The 20,606-nt window shown below is 38.7% G+C and overlaps 2 protein-coding genes and 1 pseudogene across 2 annotated transcripts; 2 read left to right on the top strand and 1 right to left on the bottom strand.

The window, feature by feature from the left end:
* The first annotated feature begins 3,656 nt into the window (after nt 1-3,656).
* Nucleotides 3,657-5,491, top strand: LOC103946525 (threonine synthase, chloroplastic-like). The gene has a single exon (XM_009357240.3). It carries the CDS (start codon nt 3,683-3,685, stop codon nt 5,249-5,251), a length of 1,569 nt encoding a protein of 522 aa, XP_009355515.2. The 5' UTR covers nt 3,657-3,682; the 3' UTR covers nt 5,252-5,491.
* Nucleotides 5,492-5,938: 447 nt separating this feature from the next.
* On the top strand, nt 5,939-10,967 carry LOC103946523 (annotated as a pseudogene).
* A 4,881-nt stretch (nt 10,968-15,848) lies between these two features.
* On the bottom strand, nt 15,849-19,060 carry LOC103946537 (pollen-specific leucine-rich repeat extensin-like protein 1). The gene has a single exon (XM_018647299.2). The coding sequence runs from the start codon at nt 18,929-18,931 to the stop codon at nt 16,982-16,984; it is 1,950 nt and encodes a 649-aa protein (XP_018502815.2). The 5' UTR covers nt 18,932-19,060; the 3' UTR covers nt 15,849-16,981.
* Nucleotides 19,061-20,606: the final 1,546 nt, after the last annotated feature.

Genomic DNA, 20,606 nt, shown 5'->3' with positions numbered 1-20,606 from the left:
AGTGTTTGTGGTGTGTTGTGTATGAAATGAGATGATTTTTGAATGAATGAATGCAAGGGTATTTATAGGAGGAGTGGAGATGTATATGGCTATTTGTTTAAGGTGTTTGTGGTTGCAATGATGAAGAATTGCATGTGGAAATAAAAGGGAAAATGTGGTGAAATGATGAAGTAGGAAGGTGGAAATGCATGTGAGATGTTGGAAAGGAAATGGGAATATGAGTAGGCCATGGCATGGGAGTTGTTTTGTTGGTGTAAATGTGCCATGGTTGCAATGATGAAGAATAAAGGGTGCATGTGGGGTGGAATTGAATGAATGCAAAGTGAATGAATAATGAAATGAGTTAAAGAGGGAGAATGTGGTGAAATGATGTAGGAAGGTGGAAATGCATGTGACTTGTTTGTGGAATAAAGAATGAATGGTGGAATGATGAAGAGTTGCATAAAGAATGCATGTAGGGTTAGCTAGGTTGGCTTTGTTTGGGTGCATGTGTGTTAATGGTGGTTTTGCATGTGAATTGATGGATTGTTTTTGATGGAATGGATGGTTCTTTGCATGGCTTTTGAAGTGATTGTGGGCTTTGGAATTGGAAGGAAATGCATGGCCTTGGGGTTGGTTTAAGAGAGAATGGGCTAGGCCCTTTGTTTTATGTCCAAAATGAATACAAGGGCTTCAAATTCATCCAACACTTTGGCTCCAATCATATGCTATCCATTCCAAGCCCAATTTTGCTCCAAAATGCTCCAAAATGCATCTTTTTGCTTCCTTAGCCATATGAACCTAAAAACACACGAAAATGGCTTAAACTACTAAAACAACTATGAATTAACAACATAGATGCACGAAAACAAGCTAAGTAAGTCGCCTAAATATGCTCCTATCAGTGATCCTTAAATGTATATTCCCATCCTTACCTAGCACGAGGCCTTTTGGGAGCTCACTGGCTTCGGGTTCCATCGGAACTCTGAAGTTAAGCGAGAAAGGGTCTAAAGCAATCCCATGATGGGTGACCCACTGGAAAGTTGCTCGTGAGTTCTCAAAAACAAAACCGTGAGGGAATGGTAAGCCCAAAGTGGACAATATCGTGCTACGGTAGTGGAGTCGAGCCCGAGAAGTGGTGCCGCCCGAGCCGAGATGTGACAATTGGTATCAGAGCCTAACCCTGGCCGCGTGTGTGCCGACGAGGACGCCGGGCCCCTAAGGGGGGTGGATTGTGACATCCCACATCGCCCAGGGGAGTTATCCTTAAATGTATATTCTCATCCTTACCTAGCACGAGGCCTTTTGGGAGCTCACTGGCTTCGGATTCCATCGGAACTCTGAAGTTAAGCAAGAAGGGGGCTAGAGCAATCCCATGATGGGTGACCCACTGGGAAGTTGCTCGTGAGTTCCCAAAAACAAAACTGTGAGGGAATAGTAAGCCCAAAGAGGACAATATCGTGCTACGATAGTGGAGTTGGGCCCAGGAAGTGGTCCCGCCCAGGCCGGGATGTGACAAGAAATGTATATGTCCATTGGTCCCTTGAAATGGATGAAATGGCCTTGTATTTATCGAATTTTTCAAGGCCTAAATTTGAATATAATATTCAGATGAAATAAATCATTTCTGCTAGGTGTTGACACGTGTCCTATTTGATGACTTTTTCGATTTTTTCCGATTTTTCATTGAGTCACACGCTACTTGTAAAATTTATGTGACACGTGAACGTTGAAATTTTAATACATTGGTCAACATTTATTTCACCGAAATTTCGATGTCTACAATGATACCATTCAAGCTATGATTTCCCAGTTAAAAAGGGAGTTTGGTATGAAAGATTTGGGTATTTTGCACTATTTTCTTGGAGTTCAGATTAAGCATTCTAGGTGGATTTATTTTTCATCAGCCAAAATATGTCAAGGATTTGCTATGCAAAGCAAGCATGATGGACTGTAAGCCTTGTCTCATTCGTTGCTATCCAAATCAGAAGTTGTTGAATCATGGCAGGCAATGCCTTTTATTTTATTTCAGATCCAACCATTTACAGAAGAATTTTAGGTTCTTTACAATAATTGACATTCGCCCGACCATATATTGCATTTTCAATAAATCAGGTCAATAAATTCATGCATTCTCCCATTGACTCTCATTTTGTTGTAATAAAAAGAATTTTAAGATATCTTAGGAGCACATTGAGTCTAGGGTTTTGAGTCCCGTTCTTTGTATTTAAAAGCTTATATAAATGCAAATTGAGCTGGCGATCTTAATGGTAGATGTTCCACTATTAACTTCGTAGTATTTCTTAGCTCCAATCATATTTCTTGGAGTTTTAAGAAGCAACATATTGTCACATCTCCAACAAAAGCAGAATACAAAGCTATGGCTGCTACTACTGCAAACGTCGTTTGGCTTCAACAACCACACATGGACATTACACATCTTCAGTTCTGTCATTCCTGTACTTCATTGTGACATTTTTGCCATGACATTAGGAACCAATTTTGTCTTGCACTCCAGAGCCAAACATATAAAAATTGATTGTCACTTTGCGTGTCAAAGAGTCCAACAAGGCATTATTATTCTAGTGTAGTTTGTGGCCTCTACAAATCAGTGACAGTACGCATATATATATTCACTAAAAATGGGGATTAGTTGTGGGACTAATTTCACATCGAACTTCAACGATCCAAATAGTTTATTTCGTTAGTCTCAACCCATAGGTCATCTATACAAAATTTCACTACAATACGAAATCATTTGCCCATTTAATTATCATGATGAAATTTTAATGTTTCTTAGAACATAGTGTTCGTTAATTTTTTTGAATTTAATTAGATGCCTCAAATATTTCTGATTTGGCTAATATTTTGCAAAGATGATTTATGAAGTGTAACTGAAAAATAGACAGTTCGGATCGTTAAAGTTTAATATGGTGTGAGACTCACAAATAATCCCCATTTTTTAAATAAAAGTAAAAATCTCTTCTCTTACAAAATCATTATAAAATTCATCTCTATCAAACTCACACCCGTCCAATAATATTGAATTACTAATAAAACCGATGGTGCTTAGTAGGGGTGAGCGTAGGTTGTTTTGGGTCGGTTTTGGGCCAACCGAAACCAAACCAACGTAGTCGGTTTGGCCAAAATTGCAAATCGAAATCGACCAAGTTGGATTTAAAACCAATCAGGTATGTTAATCGAATGTAGCAAGTTGGTTTGGATTGGTTTTCGGTTTGTGTGAAGAAGAAAATACATAATAAATTTATCTAACAAAAGCTAAAGAACATAGAACCAATATGAATGATTGCTCAAAGGAAAATACAAATGAAACAGCCCAAGGAGAACACTAAAGCAGCCGCTGCTGCGTTCTCTAAATAATGCCCCTGTTCTTTTTCAAAGGGACCCTTAAGCTAATCATGTTTTGTTTTTATGTAGTGAAAAAAAGATAACTCTTAAATAACTAACTATTTATATTACTACACATATTAATAATGATTAAAAAATTAAAATGAAATATATGCGAGGCGATTCAGTTAACCGTAGCCTAAGAATTTATAAGAACAATTGCCAAAATAATTAGAGTCGGTGCATTCGATTTAACCATCGAAACTCACCTTAAGGCCTAAACGATACATCAGTTCAAACTTCAAACCAACCAGCCACCGGAGAGCTCTCTCTCTCTCTCTCCCTCCCTCCCACAATGGCCTCTTCCTCTCTCTTCCAATCTTCCCCTCTCTCCCTCAAACCACAAAACCCCACCTCCCTCCACCCCTCAACCAAACCCCATTTCGCCACCACCATCAAATGCATCTCCACCTCCACTCCTCCCTCCTCCTCTTCTTCCTCCTCCGACCACCCTCCCCACAACATTCGCGACGAGGCTCGCCGCCACAACACCACCCACTCCCATCACTTCTCCGCCCGCTACGTCCCCTTCAACGCCGACCCCTCCTCCTCCGCCGCCGAGTCCTACTCCCTCGACGAGATCGTCTACCGATCCAACTCCGGCGGCCTCCTCGACGTCCAGCACGACATGGCCGCCCTCAAAAACTACGACGGCAAGTACTGGCGCGACCTCTTCGACTCCCGGATCGGCAAGACCACCTGGCCCTACGGCTCCGGCGTTTGGAGCAAGAAGGAGTGGGTCCTACCCGAGATTGACAGCGACGACATTGTCTCCGCTTTTGAAGGTAACTCCAATCTCTTCTGGGCTGAGCGTTATGGCAAACAGTTTCTAAGCATGAACGATTTGTGGGTCAAACACTGTGGGATTAGCCACACTGGCAGTTTTAAGGACTTGGGCATGACTGTTTTGGTCAGCCAAGTGAATCGGCTGAGGAAACTGAAGCGCCCCGTGGTCGGCGTCGGCTGTGCCTCCACCGGAGACACATCTGCCGCCTTATCGGCCTACTGTGCCGCTGCTGGGATACCATCGATTGTGTTTCTACCCGCAAATCGGATATCTCTGGCTCAGTTGGTTCAACCCATTGCCAATGGGGCCTTCGTGCTGAGCATTGATACTGATTTCGATGGTTGTATGCAGCTGATTCGAGAAGTCACGGCGGAGCTGCCGATTTATTTGGCTAATTCTTTGAACAGTTTGAGATTAGAGGGTCAAAAAACCGCTGCAATAGAGATTTTGCAGCAGTTTGATTGGGAAGTGCCGGATTGGGTCATAGTTCCAGGGGGAAATTTGGGTAACATATATGCTTTCTACAAAGGGTTTCATATGTGCAAAGAGTTGGGGCTAGTAGATAAGATTCCTAGGCTTGTTTGTGCCCAAGCTGCAAATGCGAACCCGCTGTACTTGCATTACAAGTCAGGGTGGGATCAAGAGTTCAAGCCCGTGAAGGCGAACACTACGTTTGCATCCGCAATCCAAATAGGTGATCCTGTTTCGATAGACAGAGCCGTGTATGCGCTGAAGAAGTCAAATGGGATTGTGGAGGAAGCCAGTGAGCAGGAGTTGATGGATGCCATGGCTCAAGCGGACTCCACTGGCATGTTCATATGTCCTCACACTGGTGTGGCATTGGCTGCATTGATTAAGCTTCGGAACCAAGGTATCATAGGCACAAACGACCGGACCGTGGTGGTGAGCACGGCTCATGGGTTGAAATTCACGCAGTCGAAGATTGATTATCATTCAAATGATATCAAGGATTTGGCTTGCAAGTATGCTAACCCGCCAGTGCAAGTGAAGGCGGATTTTGGGTCTGTGATGGATGTTTTGAAGAAGTACTTGTTGAGTAAGGTGCCGAAGAATTAGTTGCTGAGTATGCTCTGCTCTAGTAATAATGTAGTCTTATGTTATCGTCATTTGGTTCACGGAGTTAGAGCCTAATAGGCATTGGCGTAGTCTTTGTACTCAGTTTTTTGTTGGATTTCTCAATGGTTAGGCTGAGCAATTGTTTAGTTTGTTACGTAGAACTCGGGATCAAATCCTATGGCAGCGTTGCCAATTTTGTACGAGTTAATTATCATTTGAATTCCATCACAGTTTTCTTCAGGTTGAGTTTCTTTGTGCCCATTTGAGATTGCTTCTCTAGAAAACATGTATGCTCATAAGTGCTTTTGCTAGAAGTGCTTTTATTATAAATACATTATAAAAATCCAATCGCCCCCAAAAAAGCACCTGGAAGTGTTTTGTGAAGAAGATCTGGTTGGTGCTTCTAAATTATTGTAATAGTTCCGAACCCTCCCCTTCCTCTTAATAATAATAAAATTTAAAAAAAAATATCGCTCATACTAAAAATACATAAAACTAAAATGGTAATTTACTTTGGCCCATTCATGTCAAGGAGTTGGCTAAAAACACATAAAACAAAGACAACCTTAGGATTATCACAAGACTGAAGCATCAGAGATTCAGAAGGTAACTGTCATTACCGGTTGGTTCAAGACAAATGCAGAGAAACGTGTGCTGAAGTTTTTCTCCGATCACCACTCAAAAAATATGTCCGAACTCCTCACTTGTTCAGCACTTCACTACTCACTGAGATGGAGTAAAACCAAAGCACACAACACTTCAAAGGCCAAGCAAGGTTGCCAAATTTTGCAGTTCTGAAATGCTACGATCTTCATCTCAAGCTTGATATGTAGTCAGCAAGAACATTCTCCAGCACTGCAGATCAATGTTAGCTTAGTCCGAGAGACCAAGTTTCTTGTCTTGAACGCTCTTGAACTTGATGTTCATCAAGTTTTGTTCACCAGCTCTCAAGGCCAAGTAACTTATTCTTGATCAACAATGATTTGATTTTATTGGATTTTCGTTTTGTTGGGTTTTTAGTATAACAGGTTTTTCGTTCTTAATTTGCAGCAGCAGTACCGCCCGTGAGATGTTGTTTTGGACGGTGATGATGAATTTCTTGTTTTGGTGTTGGATCAATCACTCGGTGTTGTTGAAAGAGTTTTGAGGATTGAGTTTTCTGCAGTCCTTAACGTGCACCTGAAAGGGTTCTATAAATGGTAAGAAAATTTGAATCAGTTGGTTGGTAAATTATAGGTTGCTGCAGCTATGGGAAAAAGTATTTCCGAACACAATGATTTGCTAATTGGATTTTGCGACTGTCAGGCTGCTGTCTGTTTGGTTGCTAAGAAAATAGAAGGAAAATTTTCTCTTACAAAAAAAAATGGAAATTTTGTTGTGCTTAATTTGCTTTTGTCCCCTGTAGTTTCTTTGTCACCAAACAAGGTTTTTAATGAAAGCATCTGATACTTTTCCAGCACCAATATGGATGGGGGAGAGAAGAAGAATATGGCAGTTACTCAATTCGAACATGTAGATGCACGGTGGAGCTTTCCATGTTGCGATGAACCTGCTCTGAAGGTACACTGCGCATATTTGAGAAGTTCCCATAATTGTTGAAATGTTATAGATGCAACCTCTCAGTTTGCTTGTTAAAATTCCATGATTAAAACAGTCACATAAATTTGCTTAAATCCGACAACTCTTCTTTCTTTTGTTGGTAGGACACTTTCAAGATAGCAGTAGATGTTCCACTGGAGCTGCAGCTTTATCCAATATGCCAATTGTCAATGAGAAGCTTGATGCAAATGTTAAAGAGATTGCTTATTTTGAGGAGTCTTCTATCATGTCAACTTATTTAGTGGCTGTTGTTGTTGGTGTATTCGATTATATCGAAGACACAACATCCGACGGTATGCAAATACGCGGACACTGTTCAATTATGTAACAGAATTCGTTTTAGATATTACTTAAACTTTGTCTGCAGGGGTACTGGTTCGTGCATATTGCCCTGTTGGGAAGAGTGACAAAGGGGACTTTGCTCTAAATGTTGCTGTTATGACGCCCGATCTTTTCTCCAAGTAAGTTTTATTTCTTTCACTGCTGTTGTGGTAATTTTATTTAATGGAGTGATCGTTACATCTAGATACTTCCAACGTCATACTCTCTCCCCAAACTCGATGTGGTTGCGGTTCCTCAATTTTCTGGTGGAGCAATGGAGAATTATGATACATACTGTGAAAATGAACTGCTTTATGATCCTTTGCATTCCACGACGGCAAGGAAGCAAAGAATAAGTTTAATTTCTAATTCCGCTTTAAGCTTTGTTTCACTTTTGCTGTTGTAAAAGGCTCCACGGAATAGTCTGATGAAATATCTATCAACCCTTTTCTTGCTTTGTTAGATGGCAATAGTTGTAGCACATGAAGCGTCACATCAGTGGTTTGGCAACCTGGTGACGATGGAATGGTGGACCGATTTGTGGCTTAATGAGGATTTTGCGACAAGGGTATTTTTTCGGTCTTTCAGCTCTCTATACCTTCCAACTGGATGGCATTTCACAGGATATAGTTATCTGATCTTTGAGAGCATGCTTCATCTTATATTCATTTTAACATTTCAGATGAGGGAGGGGGTACAAAAACTGCTCTATGCAGCATATTTATCTGCTGGTTGGCAATTCTTGAAGTCTTAGATGATATCAGCTATAAAAAGGGATCTGCTGTTATGAATGCTGCAGGATTATCTTGGGGATGACGTATTCCAGGTACAAAATTGATGACCCCCTAGCTAGATTACCTTTCATGCAGTACCAATAACTTAAAGCTTTCACAGTGAATACTGTGGGCTGAAGTACTCTTCTTAATCTCATCATCAAATGCACTGCTTGGAATTAGGCCTTGCAATCCTTGACAGTTTTCTGCATCTTAATCTTATCACCAAATGCACTACTTGAAATTAGGCCTTGCAATCCTTGACAGTTTTCCGCAATTCCATGCGCAACGCAAATCCCAGCACCAAGCAATTTTGTTCCCTCAAGACAAATATAAACATATGAAAACTGCAATAGATAGTGTTTTGAACAAAAAGGACTGAAGGCCAAAGATGGGAAATTGAAGAGTTCTTGTTATGAAGACGTTCTTGTTTGCAGTACTTTGTCAATTTACTCTCTGTAATCAGTTAAATGTGTTAACATATATTCAGTTTGTTTATTTACTGTGGGGCTTCATTACCCAATCGGAAAATTGTTAAGTTCCTACATAAAACGATATTCTGGCAAAAATGCAAAGACAGAAGATTTATGGAGTGTTCTTTCGGAGGAATCTGGTGTCAAAGTCAGTGAAATATGGGTGGTTGGACAAAGGAAAAAGGATATCCTGTTATCTCCGTAATAGTCAATACCAAAATCATATTATCTGCAGAAATCTAATGAATTCTTTGTTTTGCAGACACATTTCCTGTCCTCCGGTGTGCATGGTGATGGGAAATGGATACTTCCAATAACTTTTTCACTTGGTTCGTATGAGAGGCACAGGACTTTCCTTTTGGAAACAAAGTCAAGAGAAGTGAACATTTCAGAGCATGTCGATTCCTCTGATAATGGTTTAAAGAATCAACAGAAATGTGATGAACAACTGTGGGTCAAGGTTAAAATCAAGCAGAGCGGTTTCTATAGCATCAATTATGAAGATAAGCTTGCACCTCGGCTTAGGAAGGCTACTGAGCAAGCTTAGAAGCAACGGAGAAATTCGGTGTGTTCAATTTGTCACTTTTCAGATTGTTTTGATTCTGTGGTTTCGCCTTTCAGATTGTTTACTTGATTTTGAGCCATTATAAACCACTCATAATTAGACGGTTTATAGCTCTGAGTCTCACATTTCATGCATTCTGGATGATGCATATGCTCTTATGAACAGTCACTTTTATCTTTGCTTTCCTTGATGGATGAATACAGAAAATAAGGAGATAATATTTGTCGTAACAAAATTGATAGATGTAAGTACAAAATTTTTTCTTGGTGAATATCAGTAGCCGTATCAACTATTTATCGTAGCATTACCTTTTGCATTGTATATGCAACTGCAGGTTTGTTATAATGTTGTTGAAATCTCAAGTGAGGCCATCCCAGATTCGGAAATGAGTTGAAAAGTTTTTCATTAGTCTCCTCCTGTTTTCAGCTTAGTAGAACACACATTATTAGTATGGGAATACCATTTTTACCTTTTAACTTATTGAATGAGTTGTATTTTGGCCAGCGATTGTGAATTCGACGCCAATAAAATTGGTTTCTCTCTCTTTTTTCCTTACCTAAAATTAACATTGTATGTTGTTGTGATGTTTTGGAGTCTCCTCACGATCATGCGGTAAAACTTTATTTAGGATTGCTAAGCAAGAGTTTAACGCTAACATGCTTAATATATTTGAATGTATTCATACAGAAAACTTGGTTGGGAATCAGTACCAGGAGAGAGTCGCTTCAGTGCACTTCTGAGAGCAGAAATCTTGCAAGATTTGGTTACGTTCGGCCATTACAAAACATAAAAAGAAGCATTAGACTGATTTCAGACATTATTGAATGATAGAAACACTCCGCTACTTTCAACTGATACGAGAGGGGTTATAATCTTTCTGTGTATCATTTCCTCATCCTTATTAGGCATTTTCGAGTCTAACAGGCAGAAGTCTGAACATTGTCCTGCAGGCTGTTTACATTGCCATGATGAGGAATGCTAGCAGTTCAAATAGAGAAGGTTTTGACTCCCCATTAAATGTTTACAGAGAAGTGAATACAGTGCAAGAGAAGGAAAGGATTCTACGTAAGATTGAAATGCTTGCATTTTCTGGCGTTCCCCTATTCTCCGTCTCTTGCTTAGACGAAAGTAACTTGGACGTTTTTCTTTACGTTTTGACCTTGTATCAGGGTTTTTTCCATCTTCTCCAGACCCGGTTACGGTTCTGGAGGTTCTGAACTTTTTTGCCAGTTTGCAGCTACTTCATCTTAATTATTTTCTGGTTTGAGATCAATACATTATTTACGGACTTATTGGTATAAGCTTAGAATGCTGTGAAACAGCGTGGAGATGGTTAAAGGTACGAGTTTTCTTAATTCCTGGAAACATGTTTTAGATGAGCGTGGAATTGGAGAGTTAACTATTTTTGGCTATGAATGCAGAAGAACTGGGACCTGATCCTGACCAAATACAGCGCTGGGATGCTGCTCACCCATTTCGTGAGAGACATTGTGACACCGGTAAGCAGAATGATTTCATCCTTAGCCCGGTAGGCGATTGTGTACAGTTTCTTCTGACAACCGTTTTTTTTACTTATAAAGTCTTTGCAATTTTGTAGCAACGAAAAGGCTGATGAAGTCGAAGTTTTCGATAGCCGAGTGAATCCTGCAATTTCTGTGACTTTGAAGCAAGGCATTGCTCAAGTCCAAATCAAGGCGAGGTGGTTTGAACACATGAAGCAACAGCAATCCCTTTTTGCGGTTTAGCGCAAATCCTCACTTCTAATATCGTTGTATGCAAGAGAAAAAAAATGTCGACTTGGTATATAATACCATGAACATGTCCTTTTTTTTTGGGTCAAGACTCAATGTGTTGCAATCAAACCAAAAAATCTAAGGTTTTCTTGTTGGATTTCTAAGTTTCTTTCACTTGTAGCTTACTACTTTTACATAATTGTGTATATATACGTATATGTGTATGTATATATGGTTGCTACTTTCACTGCATGCACTAGCTGACCAATGTTTCAAGAAAAAATGTGTCTAATTTCGGTGGTAATTTTTCTTACTTTTAAAAAGCAAGAAATGTATATTAATATTTGGAAATTGATTACTTATAGCCGCCTTCCCAAACCCCCCCTGCAAGTTACCACCATCCCCATCATTGTCATCAAATTTATCATTAGCATGTTGCATGTGCTATCCTTTTTCAATTTAATTTTATATCTAAAACCCTTCCCAAACCCCCTTTGCAAGTTACCACCATCTCCATCATTGTCATCAAATTTATCATTAGCATGTTGCATATGCTATCCTTTTTCAATTTAATTTTATATCTAAAACCCGAGAAATTGTTGTATATTATATATATAATATTTGTATATTTATATATCTAAACTACATATTAATAGAATTCCCTTTCAATCCCCTCTTCGATCCTTCGATCAATCCCAATTCTGTCATCTTGAAGCTGGAACAAGCATAGGATTGCCAATTCGAATGGCATCTATGCCGAGTTTGCTATTTTTTTTTTAACCCCACAACCATGTCACCCTATCAATACCCTCTAAACTTACTCTCTTTCTCTCTTCTTAACACCAACCCCCTTTTTAGATGTCTGTGAACCCCATTAAGAACAAATAACTCCTCCCATAAAAAATTAAAAAAAAAAAAAAGGAGAATAAAAATCATGTTTCTCATGCATAGTGTGTGAACTTTTCTAGTATATATAATACGTGATATAACCAGTGTTATAATATATGAACATAAATTTGTCGTATATTATATATATAGCAAGTAAACTAATTCTATTTGGCATATTCAATAATGCATAAGCAAGTAGCTATTTACCACAATGATGAAAATGAGTTATGGAATTGCATTTCGACATGAGTTCAAACCTCATCGACTCTCTAATCTAACAAAACAAATAAAATAATAATGCAATAATAAAATTTCCTGAAATTCAAGGTGTGGACAAGTAAAAACGTATTATGTGCCTCAAATCACGGGAGCGTTAGTCCTCTTTCTGAAAGCAAGTGTTTTGTCATCCACCTGTCTAGTGCCAATCAAAGTCATATCGATGGTTTTCACTTTCCCAATTCCATTATTTCTAAAAGCTCAAACTATCACCAAGTCTAGTGGACCTTAATACGTGGAGTTCGACTTATATTTGAGTAATTGACAAAAGAAAATTTTATACTGAGTAAAGTTATACGCGATTTGGTTTCGATTGATTTCACTTATAAATTACGGTTAAAATGATTAATCGTTTCATATTTGAATTAAAAACATGACAACAAATTTGTTATGTTTCAGTATTTTCTTTATTAATTATCAAAACTTGATCATAATCAAATCCAACATCTATTATGTTGGATCAAGTTAGACTGGATCCTCACTTCTAATTGGATCTAATTGAACTAGAAAAAGCACAATCCAATCTACATTGAACTGATTGGATGCGAAATGGCGAAGTATTATTGGTTTCGATCAATGAACATCCTTAGTGAGGTTACCTATCTCTCTCTATCGCACGAATGGAGTGGAAGCGCTGAATGATCATTCTATTAATCTCTCTTCACTTGGACCGATTATTGAGGATTTGAAGACCCTTCTTTCATCAATCACTAAAGCTTCTTTTTCCCAGGTTCGCCGGCAAGCCAACGAAGTTGCCCACATATTGGCTCGGAGATTAACTCTTGCTGACTTGTATTGATTGTTTTTTGAATATCAATGAAATATCTATCGTTTCTCTAAAATAAAAGGGAAATACCAAAAAATATGACATTTTCTTAAGGATTATTTTGGTTCCAGTCCCTAATCAACCTAATTGTTAGATTAAAATCTTGTTTATTTAAATATTTTGATCGAGATCTTAGCCTCATTTAAGTGATTTAACGCATGCATTTATGCATTTAATGTCCCACAAATTATGAAATTTTAAAAAATTCAAATAATATTAAAAATAAATAAATACTTAAAAATCAATTTTAGAGTAATATTGTTCTTCACAAAAATTATAGAAAAAAATAATGTACCCTCATAATTATTAATATATTTTAAAAAATAACTGTTGATATATTTCAAAACATAAAATAAATACATATAATTAGTATGGATACATTTAGCAAAATTAAAAATGGGTACAAATAAATTAAAAAATATGGGTACAAATACAAATAAAAGTTTAAAAAATACATGCAAGAAAATGAATTAATATATGGGTACAAATTAAATTTGAAAAAGAAAATTGGTACTAATTGAAAAAATGTTGCAATTAAAAATGGGTACAAACTAAAAATAAAAATATATGATAAAAAATTTAGCCATAAATATAAATATACCAAATGTAACGTTTTTAACACTAAATGAATATATTTAGAAATAAAAAAATATTTTATCATCAAAATAATTAATGACGTTTATTCAAATCTAAGGACCTTGATCAAAAATTGAAAAGGAATAAAGTTTTAATCAATGGGGTAGGAAAAGTAGGGATGGTAACCTAATTTTTCATTTTCTTAGTCTTGGGACAAAAATAGTAAATTTTTTTTTTTTTTAATATGCACACGCAATGCATAACATCGAACATAAATAAGATTTTTCCTACACCCTGAAATAACCAAATTGCCCTCGTATATAAATGGCTTATTTCATCCTATTTTCTTATGTCTCTCTCTACCCTCTCTCTCTCTCTCCCTCTCCCTCCCTCTATCCTTCCCTACAAATGATATTTATTGGATGTTCTTAGATTAGTGAAAGATAATGGAAAACCCAGTTGGAAGATTTGATTTATTTGGAGATTGTTTGTGTTTGCTGATTGGCCCTTTTGGGAAATGAACACATTTATGTGCTTGCAGTTGCAGATTGAGGATTTCTTCCTCAAATCATCATCTTCAACCCCAAATTCGAAAACCCAGTTGGAAGAATTGATTTATTTGGAGATTGTTTATGTTTGCTAATTGGTCCTTTCAGGAAATGAACACATTTATGTGCTTGCAGTTGCATATTGGGGATTTCTTCATCAAATCATCTTCTTCCCCAAATTCGAAATCTCATTCAAAACCTATATGGGTTGAAACCAATTTGCAGTCCATAAAATTTTTAGATGTCGAAGAAAATCCATTATGAAAAACTGAAGCCATTCAGTCGTACGATCTGGTGGTATTTTTCTTCACTTGGAAGTGAGACGTCTTAGGTTCAAATCTCGTGAATGGTGAATTCAATACCAAATTAAGCTACCCATTGTGTGGCTTAGCCGAACTCTCCCTCCCCTTAGTGTAAAAATATCAATGTACTAAAAAAAATTATGAAAAACTAAAGACACCATTTTTTTCTACTGCAATCTATCTCTCCTCCGCCAATGAACGCCTTCTCCCTCTAAGTTCAAAGAAATCCCAAATTGTTTTCTGTATCAATATGTGCAACGAAGTTGGTTTTGTTATGGACGTGCATCATGCAATTAATGGCGTTCGGGGATATGTGGTGGCCTAGATTCTGGAAATCCCTTGGAGATCTGTAGTTTACAAATCTTTGACATGAACCTAGATTCTGGAAATCCCATTAAAAATCATCTATTTCTAGTAACATATACACGACATGTACATGATATGCTCATAGATCTCAGTCAACCCAAAAACTCACAGCTCACAACTCACAACTTTCTCTTTGAAATTAGAAAAATGACATCATCACCTATGACGTCACCACCTCTGATATCACTACCATATACACTATATGCACACCACTTGCACATCATATATACAGTACATGCACATGATATGCACATAATTCTAGATCGAGCAACGAGCTACTTTTCGTATTAATAAGAAACTTTAACATAAATCTATTGGTGTAGTGGATATAATTAAAACATAATTGTTACATATATAAGGTTACAGTGACAGTTTGAAAAGTCTTGTTACGTACATCAACCACCGCTTAATCGTGCATGTGGAAAACATGATACTTGTTGTCATTATTTCATCGACATGCATGACCCCTAACGTCCTCTAAGCTTTTTCTTAATTTTGTTTTTCGCCGAAGCCAACTAGGTTATGTACATACTCGCTAAATTCTGAAGCCCAACATACGTGCATTATAACTAGTGAACATTCCCGCTTCTCATATTAAGTTGTAGTCATGCACACCACATGCATATTACAGAAACATTTTCACAAATTTTTGTAATTGAACACTTGAACCAGAAATTGTTCTATCCTAATTTTGTAGCACGTCAAAAAGTAAAGTATTCCACAACCCATAGACCTCAACATGAAACACAAACCCTAATTTAACTTCTAAGTATTAATTCATCTTACAAACAACCCATTTATTCCATAAATCATTGATGTAGAAATTTGGAACTAAACACCCTACCTTACTATGTTTGCCAAAGCTTCAGTTGCCCAAAAAAATTGAACTTTTTTTCGGCCAAAACAAAAAATATGGTACAAAACCCAGCTCACTCCTCTCACCTCTCTCTTGCATCCCTTTGTTTGAAATCAGAAGTATGAGGTCAACCCAAAACTCAACTCACTCTACTCACCTCTCTTTGCACTTCTCTCTCTTTGAAATCTGAGCTTAGAGATTTGAGCTCAACTCAGAAACCCAGAGCTCTCTCCACATCCCTCTCTTCCAAATGAGAAAAATAATGCAATGGGCTGATAATTTTTAGTATTTATATTTGAGTATTTTAGTAATTATGGTTTTGTGCATGATGTCCATGGCTTGTGTATTGCCAATTTGTTCCATTTCTGTTTCAAGATTAAGAAAATATCCTATTTTTGGTTATTTCCAAAGAAAATGGACACAAATTATATGGGAAACAAACAACCAATAAATTTAGAAAAAATAGTATAAAAATTGGCACCATATATATATATATTTTTTTGGTCAAAGAGTAGACTTTATTAAATTCTAATAGTAATGTTTACATCTTCAACCAAAATATTAAATAAAAACTCCGGACCAATAGCATCTTAACGGAAAGCACCTCCATGTAAGGTTACATACGAAGCAATAGCCTGAGCAGCAGCATTACCATGTCGTTTAACACACGCAAACGTCACCCTTCCTAATTGAGATGCCAAGAACCTAATATCATGAAAGAAACATTTCAAAGTAGCATCAATCACATACTCCCTATTGGCCATACGAATAACCGTCCGAGAATCTGACTCAACCCCCACCTCTATGCATCCTAGCTCAAGACAGACTTGTAAAGCCGCGCGAACCGCAGCTACTTCAACCATCATTGGATTGTTAAAAATTAGACCACCTTCCCCACCAGCCGCTTGCAACAACCCCGCAAAGTCTCTCAATACCCATCCATAGCCTTCCTTGCAAGTCTTCCCACACCAAGCCCCATAACACTCCAAAAGCAGGTCTTTTCCACCGTACCTGTTGACCCGCAAAGCATGTAGTCCCCCCAAACACAACACCACCATTAATAGCTTCCTTCATGTCATTGCATGCATGAAATTCAACCACTTACTGCCTGGCAATATTAATCATCTCCATAGGATTTGCCGACACACCTTTGAAGACCATATCATTGCAGCACTTCCATATTCTCTGCATAAGATAAACACTTTCCTGCAACAACTCCTCTTGCCACTCATTATCATGGAACCTATCACACAGTCTCATCCAGTACTCTCAGAAATCACTTCCTTTCAACGCCACAATGTCAAGCTGCAGTGAGCATCCATACCACATCACTCTACTAAACACACATTCGAAGAACAAATGGTGCCCCGATTACTCCGCTTCTCCACACATCACACACCTACCATCCACCTACATCTGCCGCCGAATAAGATTTAACTCTCATAGCTAAAGAACCATTACAACATCGCCAAATACAGAACTTCAACTTATTCGGCACTGCCAGTCTCCATATGTTCTTCCAGCAACCATCAACATATCCCGGCGACTGTTTTTTATTTCAACTTTTCTACATAGCAATTAATTACACAATGAGTTTTAACTTTTCCGCACAGCAATAAGTAACTAGTTTAGATATCCGTGACATCTTCTTCACTGGAATGTGGGCCTAGATTGGACCTTCCCCTCGCAGAGTTCATCTTCTCCAACTTCAAACCAGCTCTGAACCTTGCAATGAAGGTGTCAGCTTTGGTGTTCACATCCGGGCTCGGACAGAACATAGCTTTTGTCGGCGACTCTCCGCTCTCCGATGGAGTTTTACTACCCGCTTCCATGGTCGGTGATGGAACTGAATCCTGATCACTGTCGTCCAAATCAGGTGAGCCGCTGGGTGAACTGTCGTTGCTTTTGATCCTCACAAAGTCCCCATGCTCTGCGTATTTCGCAACCGGTATACTAAATGGCGGTAGCGGCGGCGGCGGCGGTATTCCAACCGATGGCGACTCCCCGCCACTGTTCGCATTCTCATCATCTCTGTTGATGAAGCTGGTCACCTTAACTGGAGGTAGCGGCTTTTGGGTTGTCATCGTGGGCCTGATTTGGGATAATCTCCCGGTGGAATTGATCCGTGGCAGCGGTGGTGGCGACGGCGGCTGTGGAATTGGGTGAATAGTTTTCTTGGGTTTGTTGGATTTCTTTGAAGAAAACAAGTTGTGAAAAACCGAAGGTGGTGGTAGCGGTGGGGGAGGAGGCGGCGGTGAGGGCGGCGGAAGTGCAGACGAAGGAGCCGAAGAGCCAGAAGCGAGGAGAGTCTCGAAATTTTCGACACTCTTTTGTCTCTGCTTCTTCCTACTCTTCCTTAATGACGTGATCAAGAACTCTTTAGTGGTAGCAACTCCCTTCTTCTTCGCATGTTTCCCAGCTGGCGTTTTCTTGTTCTCAACCTCCTTCGACATCTGCGGCGGTGATGATGGCGGAGGTAACGGCGGAGAAGGCGGGGCCTGGGGAGGCGGTGGGGGCAAATTATTCTCCACTTCCAAATTGTCACTAGCATTCGAGTTTTCTTTTTCTCCAATAGCTTGGTACGTCCTCTTTGTCTTGCGCGGCGGCGGCGGAGGTGGCGGAGTTTGTGTCCGCGGCGGCGATGGGGGCGGAGAATTGGATTGAATAACCTGAATCTGTGCGTGTGAAGAACTAAGAGGATCGGATTGAATAACCTGAATCTGTGCGTGTGAAGAACTAAGAGGATCGGGTTGAATAACCTGAATCTGTGCGTGTGAAAAACTAACTTGCTCCGCAGGGATCACAAAAGTGTTTACTGGTATATTCTGGGTCCGTAGTACACATCCTACTCGTGCTTGAACCTCTGCCGGTTCTTCATGCGCTAGAACCTCTGCCGGTTCTTCATGTGCTAGAACCTCTGCCGGTTCTTCATGCCACGACCGGTGAGGGCGGGGGAGCTGATGCTGCGGATCCGAACCCGGAATCCGATAACCGGCCACATGGGCGTCGTCGGCCACATGGGTATCGTCGTGGGATCGCCATCGTTCGTCCCTAACCACATTCCATGAAGGTTCCTGTTGACGCAGATCCGGGTACGAGCTGCTGGTCCTCACTCCTCTGTCCATCGTACTAGTAGCACCACTGCTCTGATTATCGACCGTCCGACTCCGATCTGAATACTGATCGTACCACTGACGTGGGGTTGATGGGTTTGACTTCTCAAATTTCTGCGGAGAAGAAACATCGTACGACATGGGACTGCTAACATTGTTGTCGTTGCAGCTGTTTCGGTTGAGAAATCCGCAAACAATTGCGAAGAGTACGAGGACGAGGTTGAGAGAATCCCAACTTTTTTTTACATGGGGTCTAAAAATTTGAGAAGTGAAGGACAAGAGTGATGGGATTACGAAGAAAATGAATACCAGAACTATGACGATCAAGGCGAAAACGAAGGCGCCGTAGCTGAAGAAAACGGAGGAGGCAGAGCGGCCGAGGCGGCTGCTGCGATGGTTGGACTGCCGGAAAGAATTGGAGGCTTGGAGCCAAAATGGTGGCGACATGTTTTCCTCTTCTTCCATGGTGTTTTGGGCTTTCTGTTTAGAAAACGGATGAGAGATTGCGCGGAGGAGAGAGGTGAGAAGTGAGCTTTCTTTTTCACACCTTGGCTTTTGTTTTTGGCTTTTTTGGTTTTTTATGGGGGGTGGGTCGGTCGGTCTTTGCTTGTTAATGCTTTTGCTTTTTTGGTGGGTGCTTTTGCTGGGATTTGGATCCTTTCCGGATCCCTTCCCTTGGAATTCTAGGGATTAAACAATTCGGACAGTTAATTAAAAATCATGCGATCTTAATTAAATATTTTTTATATTTTTAAAAGTAAAGTACTATCGTTTTGCGTAAAAAATATAAAATAAAAAAAAATTATGGCCGCATGATTTTTGATCAATAGTCCGTGTTTGTTGATCCCTTTGATCCCCAGAGAGGGGATCTGGCGAGGATCCAAACTTTGCAAGGATCTAGAAAATAATTCATTTTAGTCGTTAATCGTATATCGTGAAATTAATTTTCGTTTGGTACTAATTGTGATTTCTGACCGCATGATGACTGATGAACATATAGGATAAACTTATTCCTCGGATCCTCACAAAGAGGATCCGGATAGAATCATGTTTCGCTTTTGCTTATATGAAAGATTATCTACAAAAGCAAATTGAAATAGAGTGAGGATTTTAAAGATTTTCAAATCGTGTCTGTTCGTCATACATCGTACGGTTAAAAATTATTTTAAATACTTTTATTTAAAATTAAATATGAGTAGTACATGAAGAAAATTGATTGCACGATATCCAATAAATGAACACGATTTAAAAATTATCAGAATTCTCACAAAGGAATCCCAAGAAGATCTTCATTCAAAATAGAGTGTTGTGTGTTGCCTGTCATTTGCAAGAATGACAGCTAAATGAATTGTTAGATGATTAAAATTTGAGAGAATACTATGTGCCTTTAGGCCATCTTTTCATATTGGTCACGGTCATACACTCGTACATTCCGCGTATGACAATCATGTTCACATATAATTGTATTTTAATGAAACTTACATAAATAAAATGACTTATTTTTAATTTCGCTATATGAAATTATTTAAAAAATTGTTACTTTACTTATTGAAATTCAAAATTCGTTTTATTTTATCTTTTGAAACTCGATTTTGATCCATTTGGCCCTCTAAAACCCAAAAGTCATCATTTTATTTTATAAAACTAAATTTTTTCTCCACATTATCTTAATTTTGTTATGTAAGTTTGATTTAAGTGCATCAAGCTAATCATTTTATTTTTTTTCATCACTGCAACACAAGCACAAGAACCCAAAACGATTTCAATTTTTAATTTCTTCATTTAAACTTAATATTTTTTTTATTTTTGAATGTTACCACATAGTGGAGATTTATAATCAAATTCATTGGCATATGTGACATAAATTTATTATGAAGTTTTGAGAGGAAGAGGAAGACGAGGCGGAGAAAAAGAGAGAGATGTAGTTAATAATTTAATATAAAAGAGGAAGATATAATTAATAAAAGCATATTACATTTTTTGTTAATCTATTATAAATTGTAAAAAACATAAATTTTAGTACTAATTGCCTAGACAATTCATTTTATGGGATGAAGATCAAGGTTCTAAAAAAACGTTAGGCGCTAGTCGCTCGGCAGACCGGATCCTAGCGCTTAGGCTGCTAAGTGAGAATGTGACA

The sequence above is a fragment of a genome, unplaced genomic scaffold (assembly GCF_019419815.1).
Source record: "Pyrus x bretschneideri cultivar Hongxiangsu unplaced genomic scaffold, Pyrus_bretschneideri_v1 Contig37, whole genome shotgun sequence".
NCBI classification, from domain to species: Eukaryota; Viridiplantae; Streptophyta; class Magnoliopsida; order Rosales; family Rosaceae; genus Pyrus; species Pyrus x bretschneideri.
The sequence above is the reverse complement of the archived record's forward strand: the minus strand, read 5'-3'. Positions and strand labels throughout refer to the sequence as shown.